Source organism: Notothenia coriiceps, unplaced genomic scaffold, assembly GCF_000735185.1.
Source record: "Notothenia coriiceps isolate Sejong01 unplaced genomic scaffold, NC01 NC01_scaffold00024668, whole genome shotgun sequence".
Classification (NCBI taxonomy): domain Eukaryota; kingdom Metazoa; phylum Chordata; class Actinopteri; order Perciformes; family Nototheniidae; genus Notothenia; species Notothenia coriiceps.
In genome coordinates this window covers 4,195,319-4,207,664 of record NW_011357369.1, presented here as the reverse complement: position 1 = coordinate 4,207,664, position 12,346 = coordinate 4,195,319, and the positions used below count along the sequence as shown (strand labels likewise).

The window sequence follows — 12,346 nt, the reverse complement described above, 5'->3', positions numbered from 1 at the left end:
CTAAATACTCATGTTTTGCATCTATTGCAACAAATATACTACGTTTTTAAATAGAAAAAAACATTTATTAAACAGAAGGAGCATTTTAGTTTTTAGTTTTTTCATTTTTGTGTCAATGCAGGATTTTTGTAAAGCTCTGTTGTTTATCACATGAAAGTTATGAATATATTGTCACAACATTCAAAAGTGAATGTATCTTATATATGTTCTTTCTAACTTTACATGTTTTTGAATTCACCTTTACTATGTTCTGTAAGATCATGCTTCTATAATAAATGTTTGCAGGTATCCCCTACAGAAGAGGATATCTGCTGTACGGCCCCCCAGGGTGTGGGAAGAGCAGCTTTATGTGAGTGTGCTTTGGATTCCCACCCTTCCTGCTTAGAGTCTGTGACTTTGAAGGCTGTGTTGAGTACTTCAATTCTCCCCTCCACCTTTCCGCCCTCCACATTGCAGCACGGCGCTGGCTGGAGAGCTGGGCTACAGCATCTGTCTAATGAGTCTGAGCGACCGCAGCCTGTCAGACGACCGGCTGAACCACCTTCTGAGCGTGGCCCCCCAGCAGAGCATCATCCTACTGGAGGACGTTGACGCAGCCTTCGTCAGCCGAGACCTGCTGCCCACTGAGAGTAAGCAGCTGGGAGGGACCTGGGGTCTGTTTGTTAGTAGGAAACAAGGGTAACATAAAGAAGAGCATAATAGAGGGAATTATCTTAAAAACTCAGAATCAGAAAATACATATTTGCCATGTTTCTAGGAATATAATGTGATATATATCAGGCTATGAACAATATATGAACAAAGCCCTCTATAAAAGGTTTCTGAATAAACATAGTAATTAGACTGGAAAGTGTGTGAGTACTGAATTGGAGATATCTGCTGTGGAAAAACAAATTTAGTAAATCAGCCACTGAAGATATGTATTGTAAAATTATGCAAGACACTATAGTATAAAGAGGTTTAAATAACTACCGACTGACGGCAAATTGAAAAGCTGAGGTTGACAGACTGTCTTTGTGTTTCATATTTTGGAATCCCTTTCCTCTCCTCTCCTGCAGACCCTCTGGCCTACCAGGGGATGGGCAGACTGACCTTCAGCGGCCTGCTCAACTCTCTGGACGGAGTGGCTTCCTCTGAGGCCAGAATCGTTTTTATGACCACCAACTTCATTGACAGGTACTGTTGGATTAACATGTGTTAACACTATACCTGGGAAAAACAAGGGTTGGTGTCCAAGCCAAAAAACAACAACCAGGACAACATCTCTATCACTTAGATCAAAATGAGTGCCATCGATTGATTACAAAATGTAATTGCGTCATTAACCATGATTAATCACAAGTTCAAAATAATAATATTTACTAGTAGATAAGACATGTACATGTGGTTTTGTGCTAAAGAAATAATGACAAACCGGTGAGTGAAATCAAACGGGTTTTTACTTTATTAAAACATGATTTTCTTTTTAATTATTGGCATGTACTCCGATTATTTTCCCGACATTTAGCTGAAGCATCGACTATGCCGCTATCACAGAGGGCCGCTGCAGCTAGTACACAGGGCATATTATCTCTGCTGCTATCCTACTCCAAATCATTTGTCTTCGTTGGAGCTTGGGTGATTCTTTGACAGCCCTAAAATCAAATAGCAGAGAAAATAACTTCTGCTTTTATCTTTAATGCAAATTAACCCATGATTTTGACGTCCACAAAGACCCCCTAAGCAACAACTGTTCAGCAGCTATTTGGTCATTAACCTTTACAAAACGACTCCAAGGTCAGATCTACCAATTGTCAGAACTTGTAAATACTATAAAAAAACTAAAACCAAATTGGAAATACTATTTAAAAAATAAGTCGAACATGTATTAAGAAAAAAAACTAGGAAGTGTTTGACATTTCTATGAATTGATCTAAAAGAAAACAAACGGAAAGCTGCTCCATTAAATGTTTTTTTGTAAGGTGAACGATGTGACTTGTGTGTGAATGCTTAAGTCACTCTGTGTCTACTGGATGCAGCAGCGCCGGATTCATTTCAGAAGTGGGGGGGGTCAAAAAGTGCGTGTGTATATGACATAGGCCTACTTGCCAACCCTCCCGATTTTCACGGGATCGAGACTCCCGTTTTCCTCCCGGGGTCATATTTATTCCGCATTTCTCCCGGTTTCTGACTAAATCTGATTTGTGAGTCACGACCTGTTTCATTCTAACATAACGCACCAAATTTTACTGTTTCCACTCGGACTTCAATACAGCTACACCATTGTTTGGTTTCCATGGTAACGTGTCTCTTTAGTAGCGCGAGCAAATGAAAGTCTGAGAGGGTGTTCGGCATGGGAAGGAAGATAGTCACAGAAAACAGATCAAGAATGGACCCTACCCTCTGCTCACTCCCTTCCTGTAAATTAAACTATACAGGTCCAGCCCACACATATGACAGCTCAGTTGCTCCATCATTCCATCTTTCCTTTTTTCCTGCTACGCTCTTGTTTGACAAGCTGAATGTTGACTGGTGTTTGACTGAAGTAAGCTCTGTGAAAAGTTCCAGTTATTAACTCGGTATTTACAAAGCTGTCATCTCCACATTTGGAGAAAGTTACAAGCCGTTTGACAGCAGCAAATCTGATTCCACAGAAGGCTCGTTTAGTGTTTTTTGCAAAGAATTAACCACTCTGTTTTTGTACCATTCTGCATTGAAGTACCTTTCTCTTTGCCCAAATAAGCTTTATTTGCCCGTCACAATTTCCCGACAACAAACCTCCATGCATGCAATCGGAACCAGCCTGTTTCGGTTCAACGTTGCCGGCGGCGGCGGTTTTGACAGGCTCTGCGGCCGCAGAGCTGCTGCTTTGGGGTTCATCTGGCTGCGCTGGTTCTATGGTTGAAGGGCCAGGCTCCAGAGTTGTGGATGTCAGGAATGTGACATTCAAGTTGTTGAATTTCAGTTTAGTTTGACAGTATTTTGTTTTCTTATGCGCTGGTTCTTCTGACATGTTTGCAAGTATATCTATCTAGGTTAACGGCTGAGACACACAGAACAACGTAACAAATAATGTAAACAACGTAACAAATAAACAAATCTAAACTTTTTTATTGGTTGTAATTTACATGGATACATTTGAATGGTGTGACAATGTCCTATTTGATTGGATTACAATGTACATATTCTTCCTGTTATGTCTGCCTGCTTTATTTTACCTAATGCAAAGTGACCTGCTCCATCGAAATCAGTCGCATTGACCCGAAGACACATTTTGAGTTGTATAGACTGCTGGAAAGAGGAGATTCCTAGCTGTCTAATGATATCAGGATTGTTTTTGTACTCCAAATATTAAGCAAAATATGTCACATTATATAATGACTGTCACCGAGTCGTCATTTTGAGAAAAAGGCCTTTAAAGTTTCCTCTTCTCTAGAATCCATCGATCGATCTGATTGATTATTAGCGGAGCAAATGATCAAAAATATTTTCGTTTGGATTACTGGTCTGGGGGGAGCTCGCGATTGTGTGTGTATACATGTTTGTGTATTTTTGCATTTGTGTGTATTGTTTGTTTCCCAGGAAAAACACTCACGAGAAACACCGGCTGTTGTTATGCCTGCTGTGACGTTAAGTTACTCCGTTCTCCGCTTGTAATTATGCCGTTACAAGCGTCAAAGTTGTATTTATCATCTGAATTTGCCGAAACAAGTTTAATATTCTGAAAGCCAAGACTTTGTTTATTTGAAATCAGATGAAAACAAACTGTAACGGGATCTGCCGTGTTATCCATGATTACTACACGCCTTACATTCATAATTTCAGCGGAGGGAGGTGGAGCGGCGCTGTGGAAGAGCAGAGTGGCGAGTGAGAGCTGTCATCTTCCCTTTACAAGCTTAACAAATGCCTGTAGCTAATGAGATTGAATATAACAAAATATATACAGCTAGATCAGATGGCGTTCTTGTTAGATGCGACTTTAGAGTAGAGGGGAATTATTGAAACGGGATGTGTACAGTGTTCCGCGGCATCCGCTGCTGCGAAAATGTGGGGCAGGGCTGTAAAGTGGGGGGTCCAATGGCCCCCTGGCCCCCCCGCTTCCTGCGCCCTTGCCTGGGTGTATAAACAACAGTTTGCGAACACATAGACACTACAGCTTTACAAGGTTAAAGAATGTGCTTCTAGCTTTCATATGCTACCCTCTTGTGGCTAAAATATATACAAAAGCAGCTTTAAAATATTTAAACTGTTTTGAAGTCATATATACTATAACAACTACCCAGCAACATTATTTATTTTCAAAATGGACTGTACAACTTCGATGTCGCTACCTAAGAATACGTTATTTGACATCCCTGGTGAGTTTGACCCAGTATTTTCTATGACGTTCACTGCCACTCTCTGCAGGTTGGACCCGGCGCTGATCCGGCCCGGCCGTGTGGATCTGAAGCAGTACATCGGGAACTGCACCCACGGGCAGCTCACTCAGATGTTCTGGAGGTTCTACCCGGAGGAGCCTGCCTCTGAAGCGGACCGCTTTGCAGCGCAGGCGCTGGCCGTGCACTCTGAGATCAGCGCCGCTCAGGTGCAGGGACACTTCCTGCTGCACAAAATGGACCCCGCAGGATCTATAGACAATGTTGCCCAGATTAAATAATGACAGAGGACTGCACAGTGTTTGGAGAGTGATTACTGAATAAAGAGAAATGTGAAAAACACTGTTTTTACACTTCTATCTAATATATAGAATTTAGTAATTGTATGTGATTTATAACGAATCCATTAGTTTTCACTGCATTCCATCACATGAATGGCACAGACTTTCCCTAGAGCTCAACAGGAAGTAAGGTTTAAAGAATTTCTTAATCTTGAAAAACATTTGTTTAATTTCTCCTCATCTTGTAAGCAGCAGACCATGACTCAGCATGTCGGCACGCATGGTTTAAAGGCACAGTTCGTAGTCCACATGTAGACACAAGCAAGTCCCATTCATTGGCAGGTCTTTATTACACAACATGTGACGGCAGCTAATCAGTGAACATGAATAACATAACTGCTTATATTCTCTGTTTATGATATATAACTTTAACAAACTTGACGGTCATGTCATTTTTTATTAAACGGGCTGAAGCTAACAATTATTTTAATTATTGATTCATCAGCTGATTATTTTCCAGATTAATTTAATAAATGTCTAATCTATAAAAAAGCAAATGGTGAAACATGTCCATCCCGGTTCCTCAGAGTCCAAGATAACGTCTTGCCTAGATTCGGTTCAACTCGGGGCTCATTTCAACAGCTTTCATCTCTTGCATTTAAATAACTCTTCAACTATCCTAATCTGTTTTCCTTCAATTATTACATTTCAATTACTTTCATCGCTCTTCCTTCAAATTATATTTCAACTGCTTTCATCTTACACAAATCATTTCACAGTGAAATGACTTTAATGCCTTCACTTCAACTGCCTTTACCACATACACATTAAAAAGGCCCTATTGTGTTTTGGGGGTTTTCCATTTCCTGTAGTCTGTTATATCGGTTTTTGTGCATGTAAATGGGCAAAAATGTAACTTGGTTATACAGGATGGCCTGAAACGCCTCCATTATGCTCCTGTGTTTACTTCTGTAACATAGTCATAACAGATCCGGCCAGCTAACCAATCAGAGCAGACTGGACTCTGGTTTCAGACAGAGGGTGAAAAGAGCACAGTATGAGAAAAATAAAGAGCTTTTTGAATATTAAAGCATGGAGAAGTGTCACAGTAGAGACACTAAATACTGATATGAACCTGAACATTTGCATAATATGTTCCCTCTAATACATTAACTGGTCCAACTAACAGAAATTGCAACTTTTCAGCAGCAAACGTTTTTTTTTAAATCAGTCCTCCGCATTAATTGTTACTGTCACAGGAAGAAGCTATACACCAGATCCTACAAAGTCTGCTTTCCTGGATATGTGCCACAGAAATACCACTTTTTTTACAAAGCACTTTTCCCAACCATTGATTTATTGGAAGCACAAGGTTATATTAAACAAGATATTGCCAAAGAAAAGGCTTGAAATATTGCACTACAGATGTATGGGATTCTGTATGGGCCCTTGGTGCTGTAAGGGTTAAAACTTGTGAGGGACCTGGCCCCTCCTTGCTGAGCAGTCCTCTGGGATGTAACAGGATCCTTGTGTTTTCCATTCTGCTCTCATCATGGCTGCATGGCTGTGCCGGGCTCTGGTGCAGAGGAATGGACGCTTGTTGCTGTCATACCCTAACTCTGTGGGCAGATTGTGCTCCAGGGGGGTGGGAAGCTCCTCTCCTGCCCCTGGGGCCCTCTCTGCTTTCCAGGACAAGCCTCGGACTGTTGAGGACCTGCCTAATATTAGCTTCTTGGAGCTGATCTACAGGATGGTGTTTCAGGGCTTCTACAACCGTTTGCATGAGTTACAGGTAGGCTGCAGTGCACTGCATGATATCTGGACGACACACATTAGGGTTAGGGTTGACAGCAGGGCAGTAATGCCAGATTATTTTTCCCTGCATGCATTCCAGAAATCCCTGATTGGCTCTCACTTTGGTTGACCTGCTTGAGTGCATTCACCTCCAGCAAGAATGCATTATAGAACATGTCAGACTTTTGTTTCCATAGTCCCCTCCAGATAACAGCCGGTCTCAGCTGACTCACTGAGGATTGTCTGCAGGAACACTTTCTGTTTTTACGCGACACAGTGCATTGGATCAATGGGATATTTTAACATTTTGGCTTTTATGGAACCATCTATTTATTTTCCTTTTCTCAGGAGATTGCTTAGTTTATTTATATAGCAACTTTCAACATAAGGTAATTCAAAGTCCTTTTTCAAAAATGAAAAAGCAAAGAGCAGGCGAAAGCAACAGCAAGAAGAAAAGTCTTCAGCATTGATTGAAAACAGTTGCAGCAGACCTGAAGTTTACTGGGAGTTTGTTCTAAATGTTTGGAGCATAATAACTGAAGAAGAAGAAGATGAAGAAGATGGACCTTTATTGAACCCTGCTTCTCCATGTTTAGTTCTGACTCGTTCTGAAAGCAGAAACAGAAGCAGAAGACCTGAGAGATCTGGATGGTTCATAATGTAGCAGGAGATCAGAAATATATTTTTGGGCTTAAACCATTCAGTGCTTTATAAACCATCAGCAGTATTTTGAGATCAATTCTTTGACACACAGGAAGCCAGTGTAAAGACCTCAGAACTGGAGTGATGTGATNACGAAAATGGCGCGGTAGACAGAGAGCTTTGCCTTCTGGCTCAGCTCCCTTTTCGTCACAACGGTGCGGTAAAGAGACTGCAGTACCGCTCCCGCTGCTCCGATTCTGCGACCCATCTCACGCTCCATTGTTCCCTCACTCGAGAACAAGAGTTCTCGAGAATACCGCAAACCGTTTTCATTAAATGTGTTTATTCATAGATTCAACACTAAGGGCCACTTTAACTTCATCAAGCAAAAATAAATGGAGACTTACAATTTAAAGAAATGTATGAAGTTCTTTAACAATACCTGGTTCTACATATGAGGGCTAAGTTGCAGGAGTGTTGTTTTTGAATTGACCTCTTATTGAGGTGAAAACAAATGTGATATACTGTGATAACTGTGCTTTGTTTGCCCATGATAGAGTGGTTCCGCCTGGTACAACTCCTTTTGTTGGATATTATCCAAGAATTAATTGTGATAAACATTATTATTGTCATTTTAGTACCATTTTATGCCAAAGAGATAAGGCTATGCTAAAGCAAGTACACCCTTTTATAGAGCATTGCACTTCTAAATCTCAAGAAAATTCTGATATTAGAACTGAAATATACTATACTATAAACTGGTCATATATCATGAGTCGATGAAAATATAAGAATTTGGCATCATGTCAAAATGTTTTACAATAAGTTGATGACGTAATAATTGTGTATTCTTATACTTGTCTAAATGCATTATATGTTCATTGTCTGATTCTATTAAGCAATCTGAGCCCTGTTTTTGTTGCTGACACATTAGCTTAATATGAGAGATTGTTTTTTGTACAAAAATGTAAATTAGAAAACGACAATGAGAATTCTATTGTATCTACAATGTTGCCCAAGCCCGATTTGAATTAATGATCTTGAAATGACAAACAACGGAATGTGTCTTAATCTAAGGCCAGCTATTGGTGCTTATGAAGGTCATCTGGCATTGCCTACTATTCTTGTAGACCCACGCTGTGTCATTTTCTTCTTGGCTGTCTCCAAGGTTGAAGGTGTCATTTGACCACAGACTCGGCGTCCAACATTCTTAACATTGTCTGACTTCATCATGCATGAAGTAAACAGAGATATATCATGTATTAATTGGTGTCCCACAGTAATGTGTCACATGTTCTCTTCTATCAAAAGTCTAAATTAAAGTCCAATGTGTGAAACATCTTTGAGACTGCTGCAAAAACATACAGGTGCAGCTATGATTCATTCCATTGTGATACAGTTTCCAGTCTGCTGGTTGGGTAATCATTAGTTATACAATTTGATGATGAATTACAGGCTATAGCACACTGAAGGACACACCTGCCTTTGGTTCAAAGAAGACTTGTGATTAACACATGTCTGATTCATTTGTTGAAAGAAATCTGACAAGATATGGTTTGTAGAATAGTGAGACTCCGAAAGTCTCAAGTCTCATTTTCAGAGATAGAAGCTATGTCGAATTTTTGTATCTATTACGTCCACTTTCAGTTTGAAATATTCAGCAGCCGTGATATGTCGCCTAGGCAGAGCCAAAAATGCTGTGTGTGAATCAGCTGTGGGTGTAATAAGTTCATTGTTTCCCCTATATACAAATAGCGGCGGCGCAGCTGCTAGGGGGCGCCAGCCAGGTAACCAAAAAAAATATATATATACTGTATATATACTGTATATTTTTTTTAATTAAAATAATAATAATTGGTGACCCTTTTTCATTTTTGATTGTTTGTTATGTGAATTTGTAGTATTTGTGNCGGCTGCAGCTGATTCAGAACGCCGCTGCTCGAGTCCTTACTAACACTAAGAAAGTGGATCACATCAGGAAGCCAGTGTAAAGACCTCAGAACTGGAGTGATGTGATCCACTTTCTTAGTGTTAGTAAGGACTCGAGCAGCGGCGTTCTGAATCAGCTGCAGCCGTCTGATAGATTTTTTAGTGAGACCTGTAAAGACACCATTACAGTAGTCGAGTCTACTGAAGATCCAGACTCCAAATCCTGCTTTGACATTAGTCCTTTACTCCAAGATACAGTATATCCTTCAGGTGGTAGTATGCAGACGTAAGTAATTGTCTTAATGAGACTATTGAAATTCAGCTCAGAGTCCATGAGATTTCTGGCCTTTTTCTCTGTTGTTTGTAACATTGATGATTGAGGCTCAGCGCTGACTTTTATTAGTTTCTCCTTAGCTCCTAAAGGATTACCTCTGCTTATCAAATCAAATCAGGTTACACACAGGTTTCTCTGTTCACTCATCTTTTTCGCATCACTTTGCCCACCATCAGATCTATAACAAGCAGCGATATGGGCCCATATACAGAGAGGGAAAGAAGAGCGTGTCAGTGAACACTCCACAGCTGTTGGAGGAAGTGCTGAGGAACGATGAGAAGTTCCCCACCCGAGGAGACCTGTCCGCGTGGAAGGAATATCGGGATATGAGGGGATACGGCTATGGGCCTTTCACAGAGTAAGACTCATTCACATGTCCTGACGGCCATTCACATGTCCTGACGGCCACTGGACCATGTGCAAACGATACATTGTTAAGACTTGAGAAACTTGCTTAAGAGGTTTCCAGGGCAAAGTCTTGTCATATAAAAGAGAATGGGTGATTGTGACCAGCTAGTATTGGAAGTTTGATGTTTAAATCTCCACCATTCGTTGACCATTAATATTGTTAAGGTCCTTTGTTGAGTCCACTTTTTGATTGACCTGATTGTGTGTAAAGGTCTGATTTCACACACCAAATACACACTGTTCTTTTTAATGTTGTGACCTTGTGCCAAGTGTTGTTTTACTAGTTCGATTTTGTATTCAACTTTTTTATTTTTTATTTGTACCACTCCGCTTAACAAATTCAATGTATTGTTATTACAATTATTATTTTGCTCCCACCAAATTCAATTTGAATGCAGCAAGACAGGCTTTGTCATATTATTTTTTTTGCACCTTTAGCTTAGAATATTGCCTTGGATTTGGAAGCATTGTTTTTAATTTGGTCCCTATGAAATATCAGTTAATTCTGCAAACATACAGACACTATATCTGAATGAAAACCATTAATTTTTCACCAGATATAGTATGACTTGATAAATGTAAGCAATATTAATCAAAGCGATTGAGTCCTGGTGACTGTATTTGTGTCCCTAGGGAGGGGGAGAGGTGGTACAACCTGAGGGTGATACTGAACAAACGCATGCTGCATCCGAAGGAATCCGCACAGTATGGGGATGATATCAATGACGTGGTTACAGACTTCATCAAGAGGCTCTCCTACCTCCGTCAGTGCAGCCCCGAAGAAGACTTGGTGCCTGACATGGCCAATGAGCTCTATCGATTCTCACTAGAGGGTATGTAGGGAACTTGGTAGTTAATGCTGAGCTAAAGCTGTTCACTTAATACATTTACTGTAAGGGTGCATGTTTATTTAATTTAGCAATCCTCCTTTAGGGTGGTGCAGTGATGACAGATTTGTGTAGGATAACCCGGAAGATAGCATAACAAGGGCTCCCTTGACAAAAAGCCAATGGGTTTTTTCCATTGGAATTTGGAATAAAGAAAATAAGCAGGATTATCTCCTCAAATTACCAACAATTGTATAATTGTTTAAGGGTAAAGAAATTGACTGAAGTAAAAAGTTAATATAATGCTATAAACATGCTGCATTGCGGTTGCTGGACTTTATGTCACCAAGCTAGGCTAAAGGTGGCTAATATTTGGCTTGTTGACATTTAGTTGTCTCTTTTATCAACTTGTTAGCAGCCGCTGATTTGAAGACGCATTAAAGCCTCAGGCGTTCCCCAGTGGGGTATTTACTGACATATTTTATGTCGAAGTCATAAAACATGAAAAATCTTGAGATCTTGAATTAGCCAAATACCTTATTTCGGGAATCTAACCAAAAGCTTTTTCAAAAGACCACAAGACAAGGGAGTCTGGAAGTTCTAAAATGCTTTTCCGTGTTTAGGAGTCATTGCTGCATCACTCTTTTATCCTAGGGGTCAACCTGACCCTATTCAGTTTTGAACATTTCAAAGTAAATGCTCCTCATAATTTCATAGTTAACAGGAAGTGAACCTTCCTGTTCTCCAAATATTCAAACATTTCTTTATCATTTTGTCGTGACTATGAAAAAAAGCTAATCACCATAACACCGATCTAGCTTATAGTTGAAAATTAAGATCTTTTCAGCCATGTTAAGCTCCACCAGGTCAGGGGGGGGGCTGGATTGTAAAGTAAGGGTAAATGCTGGACCAAAACATATGACACGTCAGGAAACTTGGAATATCTTTAGAGCATTGTTAGCATTCCAAAGGCTTCCTGTTGCTTCTGCCTTTGGACTTGGACCCTCCCGCCAAAAAAAGGAACCCAATGAAGGCTTACAAATGATTTTCCTACTATCCCCCTACTGTTAAAAATGGGAGAGGGACCATAGTAACTTGTCATTTTAGCAGGTCATTTGTCCACATGGAGACAGATGTCTGCATTTATGAATACAAAATCTGACGACAATGGGACAAACATTTGGTTTTGAAAGTGTTCTAGTTCCCCTTCATAGTCAGTTATGGCACATTTCCACTGCAGCGGGGTAGCCCCATTTAAGCGTCCCTAAGCGTCCTCGCTCAGGCCTCGGGCTGCCTCGCTGGCCGTCCGAGCGCGCCTGGCCGCATCTCATTACAGTTTAGGACCCTGGGGTAAGCACGCAGTGTAAGCGGGCGATCTCCGTTTTTTTTTTTTCCCGCATTTCGAGTTGTGTCCGTCGAGCTCCCGCTGATTTTATCATCCCCGAATGAGATGTAGCGAACGTCGTCCTCCTCGGTCGACACGGTGTGCTTTCTTTAACGTTGCAATTTGTGTAGCCTCCTCCGTTTACAAAAAATGCTGTGCGCGTATAAAAATGCTGGGCAAAGCTGCTTCTAGATATATAATGCGACGCTAGGGATGATCTTGCGCGGCGATCCTTGTGACCGATTCTCTCTGACCAATCAGGCAGTCAGACGAGTGTTGACGGTCACTAGAGTCTGCGAGCCCTGGCCCTGGCCTGATAGAACAACGATGCTTTAACTGGGGCCCGGCAAAAGAGCACCGGAAAAAAGTACCGCCGGCTACAGCCCGGTGCT

At 40.8% G+C, this 12,346-nt stretch overlaps 2 protein-coding genes across 2 annotated transcripts in view; both read left to right on the top strand.

The window, feature by feature from the left end:
- Nucleotides 1-264: 264 nt before the first annotated feature.
- bcs1l (BC1 (ubiquinol-cytochrome c reductase) synthesis-like) lies at nucleotides 265-4,697 on the top strand. Its single transcript, XM_010782989.1, has 4 exons — nucleotides 265-349; nucleotides 457-629; nucleotides 1,059-1,176; nucleotides 4,387-4,697. The coding sequence occupies exons 1-4, from the start codon at nucleotides 276-278 to the stop codon at nucleotides 4,634-4,636; spliced, it is 615 nt and encodes a 204-aa protein (XP_010781291.1). The 5' UTR covers nucleotides 265-275; the 3' UTR covers nucleotides 4,637-4,697.
- A 1,468-nt stretch (nucleotides 4,698-6,165) lies between these two features.
- Nucleotides 6,166-12,346, top strand: part of cyp27a1.1 (cytochrome P450, family 27, subfamily A, polypeptide 1.1) — a 14,134-nt gene continuing 7,953 nt past the window's right edge. Inside the window, exons 1-3 of the mRNA XM_010782987.1 lie at nucleotides 6,166-6,428; nucleotides 9,512-9,693; nucleotides 10,377-10,576. Coding sequence (XP_010781289.1) covers nucleotides 6,189-6,428; nucleotides 9,512-9,693; nucleotides 10,377-10,576 — 622 coding nt within the window. The 5' untranslated portion in view covers nucleotides 6,166-6,188. The remainder of the gene's footprint in view (nucleotides 6,429-9,511; nucleotides 9,694-10,376; nucleotides 10,577-12,346) is intronic.